Source organism: Oncorhynchus nerka, linkage group LG18 (genome assembly GCF_034236695.1).
Source record: "Oncorhynchus nerka isolate Pitt River linkage group LG18, Oner_Uvic_2.0, whole genome shotgun sequence".
Lineage (NCBI taxonomy): Eukaryota > Metazoa > Chordata > Actinopteri > Salmoniformes > Salmonidae > Oncorhynchus > Oncorhynchus nerka.
In genome coordinates, this window is record NC_088413.1 from 80,831,213 (window position 1) to 80,852,938 (window position 21,726).

The following is a 21,726-nucleotide window of genomic DNA, read 5'->3' on the forward strand; positions in this document are numbered from 1 at the left end:
GACTAGTCAACATCAGCATCCAGACAGTTATTAAGTCTACAGGCCGACTAGTCAACATCAGCATCCAGACAGTTATTAAGTCTACAGGCCGACTAGTCAACATCAGCATCCAGACAGTTAAGTCTACAGGCCGACTAGTCAACATCAGCATCCAGACAGTTATTAAGTCTACAGGCCGACTAGTCAACATCAGCATCCAGACAGTTATTTAGTCTACAGGCCGACTAGTCAACATCAGCACCACATCCAGACAGTTATTTAGTCTACAGGCCGACTAGTCAACATCAGCATCACATCCAGACAGTTATTAAGTCTACAGGCCGACTAGTCAACCTCAGCATCCAGACAGTTATTAAGTCTACAGGCCGACTAGTCAACATCAGCATCAGCATCCAGACAGTTATTAAGTCTACAGGCCGACTAGTCAACATCAGCATCAGCATCCAGACAGTTATTTAGTCTACAGGCCGACTAGTCAACATCAGCATCAGCATCCAGACAGTTATTTAGTCTAAAGGCCGACTAGTCAACATCAGCATCACATCCAGACAGTTATTAAGTCTACAGGCCGACTAGTCAACATCAACATCCAGACAGTTATTAAGTCTACAGGCCGACTAGTCAACATCAGCATCCAGACAGTTATTAAGTCTACAGGCCGACTAGTCAACATCAGCACCCAGACAGTTATTTAGTCTACAGGCCGACTAGTCAACATCAGCATCCAGACAGTTATTTAGTCTACAGGCCGACTAGTCAACATCAGCATCCAGACAGTTATTAAGTCTACAGGCCGACTAGTCAACATCAGCATCCAGACAGTTATTAAGTCTACAGGCCGACTAGTCAACATCAGCACCCAGACAGTTATTTAGTCTACAGGCCGACTAGTCAACATCAGCACCACATCCAGACAGTTATTTAGTCTACAGGCCGACTAGTCAACATCAGCATCACATCCAGACAGTTATTAAGTCTACAGGCCGACTAGTCAACCTCAGCATCCAGACAGTTATTAAGTCTACAGGCCGACTAGTCAACATCAGCATCAGCATCCAGACAGTTATTAAGTCTACAGGCCGACTAGTCAACATCAGCATCAGCATCCAGACAGTTATTTAGTCTACAGGCCGACTAGTCAACATCAGCATCAGCATCCAGACAGTTATTTAGTCTAAAGGCCGACTAGTCAACATCAGCATCACATCCAGACAGTTATTAAGTCTACAGGCCGACTAGTCAACATCAACATCCAGACAGTTATTAAGTCTACAGGCCGACTAGTCAACATCAGCATCCAGACAGTTATTAAGTCTACAGGCCGACTAGTCAACATCAGCACCCAGACAGTTATTTAGTCTACAGGCCGACTAGTCAACATCAGCATCCAGACAGTTATTAAGTCTACAGGCCGACTAGTCAACATCAGCATCCAGACAGTTATTTAGTCTACAGGCCGACTAGTCAACATCAGCATCCAGACAGTTATTAAGTCTACAGGCCGACTAGTCAACATCAGCATCCAGACAGTTATTAAGTCTACAGGCCGACTAGTCAACATCAGCACCCAGACAGTTATTTAGTCTACAGGCCGACTAGTCAACATCAGCATCCAGACAGTTATTAAGTCTACAGGCCGACTAGTCAACATCAGCATCCAGACAGTTATTAAGTCTACAGGCCGACTAGTCAACATCAGCATCCAGACAGTTATTAAGTCTACAGGCCGACTAGTCAACATCAGCATCCAGACAGTTATTAAGTCTACAGGCCGACTAGTCAACATCAGCATCCAGACAGTTATTTAGTCTACAGGCCGACTAGTCAACATCAGCACCACATCCAGACAGTTATTTAGTCTACAGGCCGATTAGTCAACATCAGCATCACATCCAGACAGTTATTAAGTCTACAGGCCGACTAGTCAACCTCAGCATCCAGACAGTTATTAAGTCTACAGGCCGACTAGTCAACATCAGCATCAGCATCCAGACAGTTATTAAGTCTACAGGCCAACTAGTCAACATCAGCATCAGCATCCAGACAGTTATTTAGTCTACAGGCCGACTAGTCAACATCAGCATCAGCATCCAGACAGTTATTTAGTCTACAGGCCGACTAGTCAACATCAGCATCACATCCAGACAGTTATTAAGTCTACAGGCCGACTAGTCAACATCAACATCCAGACAGTTATTAAGTCTACAGGCCGACTAGTCAACATCACACCCAGACAGTTATTTAGTCTACAGGCCGACTAGTCAACATCAGCATCACATCCAGACAGTTATTAAGTCTACAGGCCGACTAGTCAACATCAACATCCAGACAGTTATTAAGTCTACAGGCCGACTAGTCAACATCACACCCAGACAGTTATTCAGTCTACAGGCCGACTAGTCAACATCAGCATCACATCCAGACAGTTATTAAGTCTACAGGCCGACTAGTCAACATCAGCACCACATCCAGACAGTTATTTAGTCTACAGGCCGACTAGTCAACATCAGCACCACATCCAGACAGTTATTTAGTCTACAGGCCGACTAGTCAACATCAGCATCCAGACAGTTATTAAGTCTACAGGCCGACTAGTCAACCTCAGCATCCAGACAGTTATTTAGTCTACAGGCCGACTAGTCAACATCAGCATCCAGACCGTTATTAAGTCTACAGGCCGACTAGTCAACATCAACATCCAGACAGTTATTTAGTCTACAGGCCGACTAGTCAACATCAGCATCCAGACAGTTATTAAGTCTACAGGCCGACTAGTCAACATCAGCATCCAGACCGTTATTAAGTCTACAGGCCTACTAGTCAACATCAGCATCCAGACAGTTATTTAGTCTACAGGCCGACTAGTCAACATCAGCACCACATCCAGACAGTTATTAAGTCTACAGGCCGACTATACAACATCAGCACCACACCCAGACTGCAAATAACTATCCCAAATACACACTGACCACTGAAGTGCAGTTGTTTGGGTGTGTCTAGAAGTTCCAACCGAGGTAAAAGTTGAAGCAAGTGTCACTCAGACACTGACCCCTACTGTCTGACTTGCACCCCACTGAGGTACATACAACCAGCCCAGGGTATCCCAGCTCTGACACTGACGCAGCCCATGTTTGCTTCCCCAATGGCACCCTATTCCCTATTTAGTGCACTACTTTTGACCAGGGCCCTATAGGCTCTGGTCAAATGTAGTGCACTATGTAAGGACTAGGGTGCCATTTGGGACAACATCTTCATTATTAGGCTAGGCCTGTTACACTCTACCATCCCAGGGCTTTCCCAATATCCCATAATCTTACTCAGATTGCAGCATATCAATCAAGTTAATAACAAGGATATTATCGTAGGTTGTTGGCCTGGCAATTAATCCCTTTCATTAAATTCTATCTTGCTCGTTTCATTATATTATTCCAATAAATCCTTCATAATAAGTCTATTTGATCTTTATTCCAAGTGGCCTAACTAATTTAGCATGTTGCATCTGTCTATGTCAGCTATCAGCTCACCATCTGGATGAGGGGGGGGGGGCATGTTGGCTTTGGCTGGTGAGTTTCTCCACAAACTGGTCGTAAAAAAAAGGCTAGTGGTTAATCTTTTATAAAAAAAATAGACTGACTGCTGAAATCATTAACTCTCTCTGTGTGTCTGTCTGTCTCTCACGTGGCTAATATATCTTGAAAACATTAGACTACTGAATTGTAAATAATTGCAAAGAAGTGTAAAGATAACCTTGCATTGACCTATCCAACCATACATACAATCTTAGTTAACACTCCCTACGTCTTCGCATATTCTGACGGGGCCACATGGTTTTGTCTAGAAACGGTACTTTTCTTAGCAGGTTTAGGATAATTTACGCAGCAGGTTAGGATAATTAACGTAGCAGATTGGGAGAATTTAGGTTAAGGTTAAGGAACGAGTTTAAGGTTAGATCAAATTAAAGCAACTTTTGATGACAATTAGACAAAAAGCTGTATTTATGCCACGTTCAAAACAACTGGGAACCCGGAAGAATACGAGGTCACATCATGACATCAGTGATCTTCAGGTCGGAGTTCAAGAGGCCCGAGTTCCCGAGTTGGATTTACAGTTCAAAAAACATTTTCCCCCTGTCGGAGCTCGTTTTTTCCGAGTTCCCAGTTGTTTTGAATACGGCATTAGACCTGACCTGGCGTCACGCTGCTGATTACGTCATCCGCCGGCGACAGACGCTTCTGTGCGACATTTGTTTACAGGACACGATGGCGTCGGTGGATTTGAGAGGTAGCGAAGTGTTTTTTCATTAATTGAAAAGTAATGTATTGTGTGTCCGTTTGAAAATCGAAGAAATAGTCATGAACACTAATGTATCTCTCTTACGATTTCTGAGAATTACAATAAATAGCTTTCAGGAACACAATTTGCTTGACAGCACAAAGCTAGCTAGTTTAGCTGGCGCGTTAGCTTAGCAAGACAGCTTACGATCTGTTTACCAAACTAATCAGCCTGTTTTCATCAAAACAAATGTGCACGTTATACCTACACGTTTACCCTTATTCATTCGTTACCTGCTGCTCCTTCTAGACAACAACCTCCTGGGGATATCGTGGGTTGATAGTGGCTGGGTGCCCATCCTCAACCCTGGCAATGTGCTGGACTATTTCTCAGAGAGGAGTAATCCGTTCTACGACCGCACCTGTAACAACGAGGTGGTGAAGATGCAGCGGCTCACTCTGGAACATCTCAAGTAAGGGTTTATTTTGATATTGGCTTTGAATATGGCTGACACACTGGCTATTAGCCGGTTTCCAGTGTAAAAGGGAAGGGGGGGTACCTAGTCAGTTGTCCAACTGAATGTATTCAACTGGAATGTGTCTTAAACATTTAACCCAACCCCTCTGAATCAGAGAGGTGCGGGGGAGCTGCCTTAAATCGACCTCCACGTCTTCTGCGCCATTGGGAACAGTGGGTTAACTGCCTTGTTCAGGGGAACACTGGGCAGGGGAACAGTGGGTTAACTGCCTTGCTCAGGGGAACAGTGGGTTAACTGCCTTGTTCAGGGGAACACTGGGCAGGGGAACAGTGGGTTAACTGCCTTGCTCAGGGGAACAGTGGGTTAACTGCCTTGCTCATGGGCAGAACGACAGATTTTTACCATGTCAGCTCGGGGTGTCGATCCAGCAACATTCCGGTTACTGGCCCAATGCTCTAATCAGTAGGCTACCAGGGATTGTTACTTTAAAATAGTGATTTATTAGGCCAACATATTACTCATTACATCTATTACACTAACACTGCCCCTGACACAGATTAAACCGACCAGTCCCATTGACAGTGTCCATTGAAAGGTCCAGGACCTGTGTCAGCAAAACTGTCTGTGAGTGTAATAATATAGTTACTAGCCTAACTGACATACATATATGTGTCTATTTCAGTCAGATGGTTGGAGTGGAGTACATTCTCCTTCATGCCCAGGAGCCCATCCTCTACATCATCAGGAAACAGCAGAGACAGTCTCCTACTCAGGGTGATTTGCAGAGAACACAGACTTCTGACACAACACACACACACTACAGACTTCCGACACCACAGAAAACATCTTTATCACCTCTTGGAAAGTTTACGTCATGTTCCCACGTCCTTTATTCCAGGCTCTAATTCTACATCCTGTACTCTACAGTTGAAGTCAGAAGTTTACATACACTTCGGTTGGAGTCATTAAAACTCGTTTTTCAACCACTCCACAGATTTCTATAGTTTTGGCAAGTCGGTTAGGACATCTACTGTGTGCATGACACAACTAATTGTCCCACCAATTATTTATAGAAAGATTATTTCACTTATAATTCACTGTATCACAATTCCAGTGGGTCAGAAGTGTACATACACTAAGTTGATTGTGCCTTTAAACAGCTTGGAAAATGATGTCATGGCTTTAGAAGCTTCTGATAGGCTAATTGACATCATTTGAGTCAATTGGAGGTGTACCTTTGGATGTATTTCAAGGCCTACCTTCAAACTCAGTGTGTCTTTGCTTGACATCATGGGAAAATCAAAAGAAATCAGCCAAGACATCAGAAAAAAAATGGTAGACCTGGTTCATCCTCGGGAGCCATTTCTAAACGCCTGAAGGTACCACGTTAATCATCATACCGCTCAGGAAGGAGACGCATTCTGTCTCCTAGAGGTGAACGTACTTTGGTGCGAAAAGTGAAAATCAATCCCAGAACAACAGAAAATGACTTTTTTTCCTTCTTTTTTTTAAACCTTTATTTAACTAGTCAGTTAAGAACAAATTCTTATTTTCAATGACTGCCTAGGAACAGTGGGTTAACTGCCTTGTTCAGGGGAACAGTGGGTTAACTGCCTTGTTCAGGGGCAGAACGACAGATTTTTACATTGTCAACTCGGGGATTGGATCTTGCAACCTTTCGGTTACTAGTCCAACGCTCTAAACACTAGGCTACCTGCCGCCCCTTGTGAAGAAGCTGGAGGAAACAGGTACAAAAGCATCTATATCCACAGTAAAACAAGTCCTATATCAACATAACCTGAAAGGCCGCTCAGCAAGGAAGAAGCCACTGCTCCAAAACTCCCATTAAAAAGCCAGACTACGGTTTGCAGCTGCACATGGGGACAAAGATCGTACTTTTTGGAGACATTTTCTCTGGTCTGAAAAAATATATAACTGTTTGGCCATAATGACCATCGTTATGTTTGGAGGAAAAAGGGGGAGGCTTGCAAGCCGAAGAACACCATCCCAACCATGAAGCACGGGGGTGGCAGCATCATGTTGTGGGGGTGCTTTGCTGCAGGAGGGATTGGTGCACTTCACAAAATAAATGGCTTCATGAGGAGGGAAAATGATGTGGAAATATTGAAGCAACATCTCAAGACATCAGTCAGGAAGTTAACGCTTGGTTGCAAATGGTTCTTCCAAATGGACAAAGACCCCAAGCATACTTCCAAAGTTGTGGCAAAATGGCTTAAGGACAACAAAGTCAAGGTATTCACCCAAATTCAAAATACAAAATTCACCCAACTTATTGTGGGAAGCTTGTGGAAGGCTACCCAAAACTTTTGACCCAAGTTAAGCAATTTAAAGGCAACGCTACCAAATACTAATTGAATGTATGTAAACTTCTTACCCACTGGGAATGTGATGAAAGAAATAAAAGCTGAAATAAATCATTCTCTCTACTATTATTCTGACATTTCACATTCTTAAAATAAAGTGGTGATCCTAACTAACCTGAGACAGGGAATGTTTACTAGGATTAAATGTCAGGAATTGTGAAAAACGGAGTTTAAATGTAGTTGGCTAAGGTGTATGTAAACTTCCGACTTCAACTGTATATTGTGAGCTCATCTTCCCATGTCCTTTATTCCAGGCTCTAATTCTATATCCTGTACTCTATATTGTGTGTTTATTTCCCCAGTCATCCCTTTGTCTGACTACTACATTATAGCTGGGGTGGTGTATCAGGCTCCTGATCTGGGAACAGTTATTGGCTCCAGAGTGGTAAGAGAGAGTTAACCCCCTGGCATTGTCCTTACTATGCTATAGTGTTATGACTATGTTGTTATGACTGTTATTACTATGTTATTACGTTGGGTTTTTAGAAAAGAGTGGAATTATCTTGGTTTATGTTGTGGTCAATTCCATTTAAATTCCAGTCAATTCAGAAAGTAAATTAAATTTAAAAAGCATTGGAAGAGAATTGGAATTGCAGTATACTTCCTGAATTGGAATTGATCTCAACCCTGGTTGACATATGAGTTGATGGGGTTCTGTCGTCATGTAAATTGACTGCTGTTATTCTCCCCACAGCTGTCTGCTGTCCACGGTGTCCAGTCTGCCTTTGATGAGGCCATGTCGTACTGTCGCTATCACCCATCTAAAGGATACTGGTGGCACTTCAAAGACCAGGAGGAGAGAGGTATATTAGCCAGTGTTGGTGTCAATTCTAGTCTATTCAGAAAGTACACTGAAATTCTAATTCTTTTCAATGAGGAAATTTTTTTTTGATGTTGTTTTACAGGGGAGTTTATTGGTCCATTGGTTTTCATTCCGAACAATAAATCATTTATTTTTAATGTGTGATGCCTATCAAAAGCATGTTTCTCTAAACATGGCCTAAGGCAGGAAGGAAGTAAATCGTGGCTTTAAAAGCATGTTTCTCTAAACATGGCCTAAGGCAGGAAGGAAGTAAATCGTGGCTTTAAAAGCATGTTTCTCTAAACATGGCCTAAGGCAGGAAGGAAGTAAATCGTGGCTTTAAAAGCATGTTTCTCTAAACATGGCCTAAGGCAGGAAGGAAGTAAATCGTGGCTTTAAAAGCATGTTTCTCTAAACATGGCCTAAGGCAGGAAGGAAGTAAATCGTGGCTTTAAAAGCATGTTTCTCTAAACATGGCCTAAGGCAGGAAGTAAAGTAAAAAATCGTGGCTTTAGGAAAGCATGTTTCTCTAAACATGGCCTAAGGCAGGAAGGAAGTAAATCGTGGCTTTAAAAGCATGTTTCTCTAAACATGGCCTAAGGCAGGAAGGAAGTAAATCGTGGCTTTAAAAGCATGTTTCTCTAAACATGGCCTAAGGCAGGAAGGAAGTAAATCGTGGCTTTAAAAGCATGTTTCTCTAAACATGGCCTAAGGCAGGAAGGAAGTAAATCGTGGCTTTAAAAGCATGTTTCTCTAAACATGGCCTAAGGCAGGAAGGAAGTAAATCGTGGCTTTAAAAGCATGTTTCTCTAAACATGGCCTAAGGCAGGAAGGAAGTAAATCGTGGCTTTAAAAGCATGTTTCTCTAAACATGGCCTAAGGCAGGAAGGAAGTAAATCGTGGCTTTAAAAGCATGTTTCTCTAAACATGGCCTAAGGCAGGAAGGAAGTAAATCGTGGCTTTAAAAGCATGTTTCTCTAAACATGGCCTAAGGCAGGAAGGAAGTAAATTGTGGCTTTAAAAGCATGTTTCTCTAAACATGGCCTAAGGCAGGAAGGAAGTAAATTGTGGCTTTAAAAGCATGTTTCTCTAAACATGGCCTAAGGCAGGAAGGAAGTAAATTGTGGCTTTAAAAGCATGTTTCTCTAAACATGGCCTAAGGCAGGAAGGAAGTAAATTGTGGCTTTAAAAGCATGTTTCTCTAAACATGGCCTAAGGCAGGAAGGAAGTAAATTGTGGCTTTAAAAGCATGTTTCTCTAAACATGGCCTAAGGCAGGAAGGAAGTAAATTGTGGCTTTCCCGTTACCTTTATAACTTTATAACACATGTACTGTATCTAATGTATTTCAACCATTCTCCCCATCAATGGTATTTACCGTCTGCAACAAGAGGGCGTTTGACAAGACATGGCAGCTCTCATTCTAGCTCCTAAGCAACTTTCCTAGTCAATTCCATCCTAATAAATAATAATAAACTATAGCTGTATATTTACTATTCTATCCTAAATATACTAAATATTCACATAATGTCTATACACCTGTCACATGTATATATTAATACTCTGGACTCCGACATGGTTCGTTCTAATATTTATATATTTTTTAATTTCATACTTTTACCTTTAGATTTGTGTGTTGGTTGTGAATTGTTAGATACTACTGCACTGTTGGAGCTTGGAAACACAAGCATTTCACTACACCCGCAATAACATCTGATAACCATGTGTATGTGACCAATAACATCTGATAAATATGTGACCAATAACATCTGTTAAATATGTGACCAATAACATCTGCTGAATATGGGCATGTGACCAATAACATCTGATAAATATGTGACCAATAACATCTGTTAAATATGTGACCAATAACATCTGTTAAATATGTGACCAATAACATCTGTTAAATATGTGTATGCGACCAATAACGTGATTTTTTTTAAAAATTCGATGTCTATAGATGCCAAAGCCAAGCCGAAGTCAAAGAAGAAAGAGGAACCCAGTTCCCTGTTCCAGAGGCAACGTGTTGACACACTTCTACTCGATTTGAGGTCCAAGTTTCCTCCAATGTTTTATCAGGTACGACACGCCACCAATCAGTTTAGTCAGAATTATGGATCGTGTTGCTAATATCTCAGCCAATATACATTTACACCGATTCATTCAGTTGTAACAGTGTATTATTGAGGTTCACATTTGCTCATCTATATTCTGTTGTAATTCTTTTTATTTTATTTTGCAACAATTTTAGCCTAAGCCTGGTGAGAAGCCCATCCCAGGTAAGAGTGTACAGCTAATATTGCAGAACCATTTGCTATTCTTTTACGATGGGATTTAGACATTTAACAATGTCTAAATCTTTTGTCTTTTCTTTGGTCACAGAGTCTTGTTTTGCCACCTTGTGTCTAATCTACTGTATCGGTTGTGTTGTAGTGGAGGTGAAGAAGGAGACTGAACCCCCTGTAGAGCTGGTGAAACAGGAAGAGAGAGAGAGAGAGCCAGCCACCAAGACCTCTGCTCCAGCTCCCCCTAGCAGCAAACCACCTCCAGAGAAACGGGCCAGGCTACAGTGATGACCGATGGCCACTCCTGTATATATTTCTGATTATGTCCATCCTTCAAAGAAAATAATAATGTCCATTCTCACATTGGCAAGGCACACTGAAAGGACATATGGGACAGGTACAACCCTACCTTTTGTTAATTCCTCTTGGCCTTCGTCATGATGTCCATTCTCACATTGGCAAGGCACACTGAAAGGACATATGGGACAGGTTCAACCCTACCTTTTGTTAATTCCTCTTGGCCTTCGTCATGATGTCCATTCTCACATTGGCAAGGCACACTGAAAGGACATATGGGACAGGTACAACCCTACCTTTTGTTAATTCCTCTTGGCCTTCGTCATGATGTCCATTCTCACATTGGCAAGGCACACTGAAAGGACATATGGGACAGGTACAACCCTACCTTTTGTTAATTCCTCTTGGCCTTCGTCATGATGTCCATTCTCACATTGGCAAGGCACACTGAAAGGACATATGGGACAGGTTCAACCCTACCTTTTGTTAATTCCTCTTGGCCTTCGTCATGATGTCCATTCTCACATTGGCAAGGCACACTGAAAGGACATATGGGACAGGTTCAACCCTACCTTTTGTTCATTCCTCTTGGCCTTCGTCATGATGTCCATTCTCACATTGGCAAGGCACACTGAAAGGACATATGGGGTTCAACTCTATCTGACTGAACAATAAGGAAGTGGTTTGTGTCTGATGGAAGGTGTGTGGAAATGGACCGACATCCCAGTTTCCAGACCTAACAGACCATAACAACCCATCATCCTGTTTCTGAAGGGCTTGGAATGGCATTAGGCAAATGAATAGTCACAAATAGCATCCTAATTGCCTACATAGTGCACTACTTTTGACCAGGGCCCTAATAGGCCCTAGTCAAAAGTAGTGCATTATATAGGGAATAGGGTGCCATTTGGGATGCTGGCATGAGCAGACGAAATGAGTTGTCTGTCCCAGTACCAGACCTCATGGGACATTCCATCCATGTTCTAGAACTGTCTAGTTACTGACAACATGTACATCTTACTATCGCCCCAAGACTTCTCTCTGTGATGACGCTAGAGGTGAGAGGTTAAGGACCCGAGTGGATTTACAATTTGCAGTTTTTTTGAGGGTAACATGGAAACCGTGAGATCACCGGTAAATCTCTATGCACTGTTGACATCAGCAGTATCTTACTCAGTCGTGACTGTGGGGAGATTTGTTTTTTGGGGGCGTTATCTCTGAAACATAAATACACATCCACACGATACATTTTTTCAATATGTAATTGTTTTTTTTCCACGTCAAGTGATCCTGAATCCATTGTCTGTTTTCATTGGAGAAAAAAAAAATGTTTCATGCTTTTCTGAATATAATAATTTTCAAAAATTCTGCAGTGACTTGAGTTTGTCATTATTCATCAAAACATGTATTTTTTTTAATGTGATTAAATGTATGTAATCTAATGTAGCCAGGTGTGGTCAATATAGATAGTCTGCTTTGGACATCAGCTATGGGATCCTCCTGAGATATTGGTCCAACTGCAAGGCTCTTCAATCTCATTTGATGAGAGTCAAGGAGATTTTAGTGTCTAGATGATTTAACTTGATGATCAATTAATATATTTGACTAGTAACTTGAAAAATCTGTCATGATTGAAAATACAGCAATGGAAGTTATGCCACAACACTCAGGGCTCCAGAGTGGCACAGTGGTCTAAGACACTGCAACTCAGTGCTAGAGGTGTCACTACAGACCCTGGTTTGATTCCAGGCTGTATTACAACCGTACAGTGATTGGGAGTCCCATAGGGTGATGCACAATTGGCCCAGCGTTGTCTGGGTTAGGGTTTGGCCTGGGTAGGACTTCATTGTAAATACGAATTTGTTCTTAACTGATTTTCCTGGTTAAATAAAAAATATGGCACACCGAGATTTTCTGAAAATCAGTACAGTACCAAAAGGGGGCGCTATTTAGCTAGTGTAATATTGTGTGACCGTTTTCAAACTACCCTCAAAGAGTTGTCTTTGCTACACTCTTTTTCCATTGCCCGTTTGTTTATGTAAAGAAGGGTTAGTGCTATCTGGGATCCTTGGGATGTCATTATCATAAACTCTAACCTTAACCATAACTCTTACCCTGAACCTTTTTTAAATTTCAACTTCAATGGGTAGGGACCATTGCGTAAGGACGTCCCAAGGATACCAGATTGCACGGACCGAAGAAGAAGCAGCTCGCAGGGCGTGGTGGGATAGGAAGACTTTCTCAGTGGCGGACCGAGTACAGTGCCCCAGCTGGCTAGTTGCAGAGAAGATGGCTGCAGTGTGGATTTTCAGGCCAGTGTCTGAAAACACTGCACTGTTGGTAATGTTTCACCACGGCTAGCCTTCGTGTCGCCCCTTTTATTTAGTCGTTTTTTTTCTCCCAAGGAAATCGAAGGGGATAAAACATGGGGTCTCAAACTCTACAGATCCTCAGGCAAGGGGTCTGGGCTTCAATCACAGGCGGATGGTACTATGATCCCCATCAAAATACATTTGTCAATGCTCTACACCTCTACCTCTGGCTATTCCTACTATGTTTCCCCTTCACGCTTTACATGGTAAGTGTGTGTGTGTAACGTGTGTGTGTGTAACATGATATCCAATCTCAGCAAAGCAAGTCTGGGTTTACCGTTAGAGGATCTTCCTTGGCTGTAATGTCATGCTAGCCAAACCGCTAATGCTAACAGCTATACCGTTGGCTAGTAAGATTAGCCAAACCGCTAATGCTAACAGCTATACCGTTGGCTAGTAAGATTAGCCAATTAGCCAAACCGCTAATGCTAACAGCTATACCGTTGGCTAGTAAGGTTAGCCAACTAGCCAAACCGCGGATGCTAATGCTAACAGCTAACCGTTGGCTAGTAAGGTTAGCCAACTTGCTATTTAGCTATCTAGTTAACGTTACCTAGATAACTAGCTAGGTTGCTAGGTATTCTTTGTTTGAGATCTAAATGTTTCCCTCGAATAAAACGAAATAAATACCAGTGGACGTAACTGTTCGCTCCTTGTTTTCAGGTTCACCGTTATGTGTTGTTGTCAGGTGTGACATTTTATTCCGCTATCTGTCATTGTTAGCTGACCACATTTTACATTGTCCATTAAGAAAAAAATCAGATTGAGGGAAATACTTTAAGCTCGACCAGGTTTGACTAACCAAACCCCCGGGCAACAAGTCGTGGCTAATACGTCTTTTGTACATAAACAACAATGATAGCTAATTAATAGAAAACAGATATTATGTTTGCAACCTTCGCACCCCCACCCCCCCCAAGCCACATTGACAGCGATCTATCTCAGTCTATTATTAGCTAACAATGTATGTCTTGTCTCTCGTATACTGGTGGCAAGATCTACCAGATATTCAAGCTGACCCATCTTGTCAGCAAGCCAGCACAAAAACAGACTTCTAGGAAATGTTGTCATGAAACAAAACAACGATATTTTGGAATGGTTGGAGAGTAGGATAGATTACAAACTGCTGCACAGTCAAATATTCCTGCCCCATAAATATCACGTTACTGTAAACACTACCTGCAAAACCAAATGTAAATGAGTGATATTTAAAACAGCATTTTATATGTGCCTCACTTTCAATATTGAGGGGCTATAGTTACAGCTGTTTCCAAATGAAATGTTACTCAGGCCAGTTGCTCGGTGTTGTGTAATTAGGCCAGATCTGTGATTGATTAGCAGTGGTTTTGCTTTGACTCAAGTCAGGATATGTATTCCAAGTGCTTTGATTTAACTCAGGATGTTTTTAAAATTGTATTTGACCTATTTAACTAGGCAAGTCAGTTAAGAACAAATTATTATTTACAATGACGGCCTAGGAACAGTGGGTTAACTGCCTTGTTCAGGGGCAGAGGGACAGATTTGTACCTTGTCAGCTCGGGGATTCAATCTAGGGACTTTTGGGTTACTGGCCCAATGCTCTAACCGAAAGGTTGCTAGATTGAATCCCTGAGCTGACAAGGTAAAAATCTGTCGTTCTGCCTCCTGAACACGTCAGTTAACCTACTGTTCACCGGGAAGGCTGTCATTGAAAATAAGAATGTGTTCTTAAACTGACTTGCCTTGTTAAATACAACAATCTGTAATGGGAATATAGCGGAGGTTGTTCACTATACTGACGTGATGACTCCATTTACCACTATGATGACTAATCACTTTTCACAAGACCTGGAAACCTGCTAGCTCTCTGAGCTAACAGTCTTGCAGACAACCCGGGTTCGATGGCTGGTCAGTTAACAAAACGCTGACATGGTGAACTCTCATTTACTGGAGGGGGGAAAGACTATGTAAATGGCACTTGTCTTTTAGGGGGGTTCTAAGTTGTATTTGTGTTCTACTATTGAAAGAAAGCAAACATCAGTCCTTGGATGGACAATCAAGTTTTATTGTAGTTGTAGTTGAACGCGCTGCTTTTAAATTGCTCTGTATAAAGAGTGTCTGTTAAAATTACTCATATAAATAAATATAAATGTTAAATGTGTGTCCTCCAGGCACTCCCGCCCACCATGGTGATAGTAGGGATCTACTGTGGTGTGATAGCTGGTATGTTCCTGCTGCTGAAGACTGTGAACTACCGGCTGCATCATGCCCTGGACGAGGGAGAGGTGGTGGAGCACCGGGCCAAGGAGAAAGAGAGCAACAGAACCAGCAGCGAGGGGGCCAACGAGGGAGATGCCACACGTCAGGAGGACAGCAATGGACCAGGGTCAGTTAAGGCGTCGTCATGCAACCCAGCCGAAAAACATCCAAATGAATGACAGGATTTCTTGAGTTATCTTAGATGAATTCTGACTATTTTGGGGACTGGCTACGGCATCTTAACATGGACAAACAGTGCTGCCCCCCCCCCCCCCCCTCGTTTTTTCAAGCAAAGGTATTTTTAGAGAGTATCGTTGGGTTCGGCTAGCCGAGACCGGCTAGGCGACAGCCGAACTGAAGCATGCTGATGCCTTTAGTGAGCTCTCCGGGTTCAGGGTTGATGTTGGTGGGGGGTACTTTTTTAGATATTGTTACTCCAACTTTTCACTATCATAAACATACTTTTTTAGATGGCTGAAGCAAGGACACACATTGTTTTCCGAAAAGTGTTTTTTAATCACTAAATGGCAAGCATACCCCATCTATTATCTTGTAGGGCTGTGGTTTATTGGATACTTGGGCACCTGACCCTAAATTCAGAGATGAATCATGGATTTACTTTCCTCTAGTGGTGTGAAGTAGGTGTTTGTGGGCCAGGGTCAAAGGTTTATCTGTTGTTGTGGAGACGGGGACTGAGCATGTTTCACATGTATGTTTACAGTGCAAATCAATTCAGCTAGCAAGCTACCTCTTCACCTCAAGGCCACAAGACCAGTGAGGAAAGAGACTGATTTTGGCAGTCAAACATATTTTTGTTAGTGGAAACAGGCCTAGTTCACATTTTTAGAAACAACGAAAACCTAATGTGTGAGGTCGCAACTTGTTAACTTACTGCCCAAACCCCTGTAGAGTGAATCATTCTCACATTCCTGAAGGAGACCAAAGCAGAGCAGCTTGGAGTGGACTGGGGAGCAGGATGCTAAGAAAAATAACGAAGAAATGAGAGCCCTCCACCACAGCAGTAGCTGAGTCAGTGTGTTACCCTCCTCCACAGCAGTAGCTGAGTCAGTGTGTTACCCTCCTCCACAGCAGTAGCTGAGTCAGTGTGTTACCCTCCTCCACAGCAGTAGCTGAGTCAGTGTGTTACCCTCCTCCACAGCAGTAGCTGAGTCAGTGTGTTACCCTCCTCCACAGCAGTAGCTGAGTCAGTGTGTTACCCTCCTCCACAGCAGTAGCTGAGTCAGTGTGTCACCCTCCACCACAGCAGTAGCTGAGTCAGTCTGTTACCCTCCACCACAGCAGTAGCTGAGTCAGTGTGTTACCCTCCTCCACAGCAGTAGCTGAGTCAGTGTGTTACCCTCCTCCACAGCAGTAGCTGAGTCAGTGTGTTACCCTCCTCCACAGCAGTAGCTGAGTCAGTGTGTTACCCTCCTCCACAGCAGTAGCTGAGTCAGTGTGTTACCCTCCTCCACAGCAGTAGCTGAGTCAGTGTGTCACCCTCCTCCACAGCAGTAGCTGAGTCAGTGTTACCCTCCTCCACAGCAGTAGCTGAGTCAGTGTGTTACCCTCCTCCACAGCAGTAGCTGAGTCAGTGTGTTACCCTCCTCCACAGCAGTAGCTGAGTCAGTGTGTTACCCTCCTCCACAGCAGTAGCTGAGTCAGTGTGTCACCCTCCTCCACAGCAGTAGCTGAGTCAGTGTGTCACCCTCCTCCACAGCAGTAGCTGAGTCAGTGTGTTACCCTCCTCCACAGCAGTAGCTGAGTCAGTGTGTTACCCTCCTCCACAGCAGTAGCTGAGTCAGTGTGTTACCCTCCTTCACAGCAGTAGCTGAGTCAGTGTGTTACCCTCCTCCACAGCAGTAGCTGAGTCAGTTACCCTCCTCCACAGCAGTAGCTGAGTCTGTTACCCTCCACCACAGCAGTAGCTGAGTCTGTTACCCTCCACCACAGCAGTAGCTGAGTCTGTTACCCTCCACCACAGCAGTAGCTGAGTCTGTTACCCTCCACCACAGCAGTAGCTGAGTCTGTTACCCTCCTCCACAGCAGTAGCTGAGTCAGTGTGTCACCCTCCTCCACAGCAGTAGCTGAGTCAGTTACCCTCCTCCACAGCAGTAGCTGAGTCTGTTACCCTCCTCCACAGCAGTAGCTGAGTCAGTGTGTTACCCTCCACCACAGCAGGAGCTGAGTCAGTGTGTTACCCTCCACCACAGCAGTAGCTGAGTCTGTTACCCTCCACCACAGCAGTAGCTGAGTCTGTTACCCTCCTCCACAGCAGTAGCTGAGTCAGTTACCCTCCTCCACAGCAGTAGCTGAGTCTGTTACCCTCCACCACAGCAGTAGCTGAGTCTGTTACCCTCCTCCACAGCAGTAGCTGAGTCAGTGTGTTACCCTCCTCCACAGCAGTAGCTGAGTCAGTGTGTTACCCTCCTCCACAGCAGTAGCTGAGTCAGTGTGTTACCCTCCTCCACAGCAGTAGCTGAGTCAGTGTGTTACCCTCCTCCACAGCAGTAGCAGTCAGTGTGCTCCACAGCAGTAGCTGAGTCAGTGTGTCACCCTCCTCCACAGCAGTAGCTGAGTCAGTGTGTCACCCTCCTCCACAGCAGTAGCCGAGTCAGTGTGTTACCCTCCTCCACAGCAGTAGCTGAGTCAGTGTGTCACCCTCCTCCACAGCAGTAGCTGAGTCAGTGTGTTACCCTCCTCCACAGCAGTAGCCGAGTCTGTTACCCTCCACCACAGCAGTAGCTGAGTCAGTCTGTTACCCTCCTCCACAACAGTAGCTGAGTCAGTGTGTTACCCTCCTCCACAGCAGTAGCTGAGTCAGTGTGTCACCCTCCTCCACAGCAGTAGCCGAGTCAGTTACCCTCCTCCACAGCAGTAGCTGAGTCAGTCTGTTACCCTCCTCCACAGCAGTAGCTGAGTCTGTTACCCTCCTCCACAGCAGTAGCTGAGTCAGTGTGTTACCCTCCTCCACAGCAGTAGCTGAGTCAGTGTGTTACCCTCCTCCACAGCAGTAGCTGAGTCAGTGTGTTACCCTCCACCACAGCAGTAGCTGAGTCAGTGTGTTACCCTCCTCCACAGCAGTAGCTGAGTCAGTGTGTTACCCTCCTCCACAGCAGTAGCTGAGTCAGTGTGTTACCCTCCACCACAGCAGTAGCTGAGTCAGTGTGTCACCCTCCTCCACAGCAGTAGCTGAGTCAGTGTGTCACCCTCTTCCACAGCAGTAGCTGAGTCAGTGTGTCACCCTCCTCCACAGCAGTAGCTGAGTCAGTGTGTTACCCTCCTCCACAGCAGTAGCTGAGTCAGTGTGTTACCCTCCTCCACAGCAGTAGCTGAGTCAGTGTGTTACCCTCCTCCACAGCAGTAGCTGAGTCAGTGTGTTACCCTCCTCCACAGCAGTAGCTGAGTCAGTGTGTTACCCTCCTCCTAGCCACAGCAGTAGCTGAGTCAGTGTGTCACCCTCCTCCACAGCAGTAGCTGAGTCAGTGTGTCACCCTCCTCCACAGCAGTAGCTGAGTCAGTGTGTCACCCTCCTCCACAGCAGTAGCTGAGTCAGTGTGTCACCCTCCTCCACAGCAGTAGCTGAGTCAGTGTGTCACCCTCCTCCACAGCAGTAGCTGAGTCAGTGTGTCACCCTCCTCCACAGCAGTAGCTGAGTCAGTGTGTTACCCTCCTCCACAGCAGTAGCTGAGTCAGTGTGTCACCCTCCTCCACAGCAGTAGCTGAGTCAGTGTGTTACCCTCCACCACAACAGTAGCTGAGTCTGTTACCCTCCTCCACAGCAGTAGCCTGCTATTTGCTAAAATAGTCAGAGCTTCAAGTGTCCCAACTGACAGCTTTGGCGCCTGGAACTGATCATTTGAATCTACAAGTATGCATAAGCTATTACTGTCATGGGCAGTGATTGGGGACATTGCCCTGTGTAGGGTGCCGTCTTTCAGATGGAATGTTAAACGGGTGTCCTGACTCTCTGTGGTCACTAAAGATCCCATGGCACTTAACCCCCGGTGTCCTGGCTAAACTCCCAATCTGGCCCTCAAACCATCATGGCCACTAAATCATCCCAACTTCCAATTGGCTCATTCATCCCCACCCCCCTACCCTCTCCCCTGTAACTATTTCCCAGCTCGTTGCTGTAAATGAGAATGTGTTCTCAAATCTCAAATCAAAGTTTCTTTGTCACGTGCGCCAAATACAACAGGTACTTACTTACTGACAGTGAAATGCTGACTTACAGGTTCTAACCAATAGTGCAAAAAAATATATTAGGTGAACAATAGGTAGGTAAAGAAATAAAACAACAGTAAAAAGACAGGCTATATACAGTAGAGGGGCTAGATACAAGCACCGGAAGTCCAGGATCCAGTTGCAGAGGGAGGTGTTTAGTCCCAGGGTCCTTAGCTTAGTGATGAGCTTTGACGGCACTATGGTGTTGAACACTGAGCTGTAAATTAATAACATTCTCACATAGGTGTTCCTTTTGTCCAGGTGGGAGAGGACAGTGTGGAGTGCAGTGGAGATTGCATCATCTGTGGATCTGTTTGGGCGGTATGCAATTTGGAGTGGGTCTAGGGTTTCTGGGATAATGGTGCTGATGTGAGCCATTACCAGCCTTTCAAAGCACTTCATGGCTACAGACGTGAGTGCTACAGGTCTGTAGTCTTGTAGGCAGGTTGCCTTTGTGTTCTTGTGCACCGGGACTATGGTGGCCTGCTTGAAACATGTTGGTATTACAGACTCAATCAGGGACATGTTGAAAATGTCAGTAAAGACAACCTGCCAGTTGGTCAGCACATGCCCGGAGCATACGTACAGTCACTGTGGGGACGACGTCCTTGATGCACTTATTGATAAAGCCAGTGACTGATGTGCTGTATTGATGACTGATGTGCCGTACTCCTCAATGCCCAGAACATATTCCAGTCTGTGCCAGCAAAACAGTCCTGTAGTTTAGCATCTGCTTCATCTGACCACTTTTTTTATAGACCGAGTCACTGGTTCTTCCTGCTTTCATTTTTGCTTGTAAGCGGAAATCAGGAGGATAGAGTTGTGGTTGGATTTACCAAATGGAGGGCGAGCTTTAAACAGTCAATTTACATGGTTAAATTATGGTTTTAAAAAGAAATCAAGAAATGCAGTATGTCAGTCATTTTTACAGAAAGCTTCCAATTACAGTTAATAACAGTATTTTTCAGCTTTATACCCACAATGCAGTGCAATCGGCAGTATTAATGCTGTAAAACACTTGTACTGTGCATTCTGCAGTGTTTTACTGGTAAAATTACAGACCAGTCTTAGTGTAGGCAGGTTTCAGTGCGTCAACCACTTTGCGATGAACTGGAGGCCGTATGCATTTAAAAAAAAAAAAAAACGTATTCTTAATTGTTTGAAACCTGAACGTTTTACTTCATATTATTTGTGGAGGTCCTACCTTGCTTCAAAGTAGCAAAACTATTTTACGAAGACTTCCATATGCAATAGAAACCCAGTAGCCTATTTCTCTCATGTTCATTTGGTTTTCAAGTGATTTAGCTCGTCTGGATGGCTCATGTCACTGGGCAGCTCGCGGCTGTGCTTCCCTTTGTAATCTGTAATGGTTTTCAAGCCCTGCCACATCATACGAGCGTCGGATCCGGTGTAGAATGATTCAATCTTAGCCCTGTATTGACACTTTGTCTGTTTGATGGTTCGTCGGAGGGCAAAGCAGGATTTATTATAAGGTTTCGGGTTAGAGTCCCGCACCTTGAAAGCGGCAGCTCTCCCCTTTAGCTCAGTGCGAATGTTTCCTGTAATCCAGTAGCCTATTTCTCTCATGTTCATTTGGTTTTCAAAAGAACTTTCTTTCTTTGTCCAGTAGCCAAACTTCAATCCAAGTCATATTAGCAACCCGTGATAGTTGTTGCATCTTTCGATCTCCCTGCTTTGTTGTCCACGTGGAAACCGCTCGCATGTGCGGTGCTCTTTCGGACACCGTGTTTTACCACTACTGCTTCTAAATAGAACTAAATCATAGTTTTTAAACATTCTGCTCTGTTGCGTTTAGTAGCCTCGTTTGCTTTTTAACAGGTTATTTTGTTGGTGTAGGCTAGGCGTGCCTACTGGTTGGATGAATTGGGGATTTATCTTCCCACAACTTTTAGAGTTGGTTTGGAATAGGCTATTTCTTTACTAAGGGGGGGATAGTGGATTTTAGAGTTGGTTTGGAATAGGCTATTTCTTTACTAAGGGGGGGATAGTGGATTTTAGAGTTGGTTTGGAATAGGCTATTTCTTTACTAAGGGGGGATAGTGGATTTTAGAGTTGGTTTGGAATAGGCTATTTCTTTACTAAGGGGGGGGATAGTGGATTTTAGAGTTGGTTTGGAATAGGCTATTTCTTTACTAAGGGGGGATAGTGGATTTTAGAGTTGGTTTGGAATAGGCTATTTCTTTACTAAGGGGGGATAGTGGATTTTAGAGTTGGTTTGGAATAGGCTATTTCTTTACTAAGGGGGGATAGTGGATTTTAGAGTTGGTTTGGAATAGGCTATTTCTTTACTAAGGGGGGATAGTGGATTTTAGAGTTGGTTTGGAATAGGCTATTTCTTTACTAAGGGGGGGGTA

General features: G+C 44.0%; 2 protein-coding genes across 2 annotated transcripts in view; both read left to right on the forward strand.

Moving 5' to 3' along the window:
- Positions 1 to 4,175: 4,175 nt before the first annotated feature.
- Positions 4,176 to 11,885, forward strand: med6 (mediator complex subunit 6). The gene is made up of 8 exons (XM_029688598.2): positions 4,176 to 4,281; positions 4,582 to 4,744; positions 5,433 to 5,524; positions 7,437 to 7,519; positions 7,829 to 7,937; positions 9,896 to 10,014; positions 10,187 to 10,214; positions 10,369 to 11,885. Exons 1-8 carry the CDS (start codon positions 4,260 to 4,262, stop codon positions 10,506 to 10,508), a joined length of 756 nt encoding a protein of 251 aa, XP_029544458.1. The 5' UTR covers positions 4,176 to 4,259; the 3' UTR covers positions 10,509 to 11,885.
- Positions 11,886 to 12,737: 852 nt separating this feature from the next.
- pcnx1 (pecanex 1) overlaps positions 12,738 to 21,726 on the forward strand; it is a 129,260-nt gene continuing 120,271 nt past the window's right edge. The window contains 2 exon segments of the mRNA XM_065004398.1: positions 12,738 to 13,095; positions 15,040 to 15,254. Coding sequence (XP_064860470.1) covers positions 12,943 to 13,095; positions 15,040 to 15,254 — 368 coding nt within the window. The 5' untranslated portion in view covers positions 12,738 to 12,942.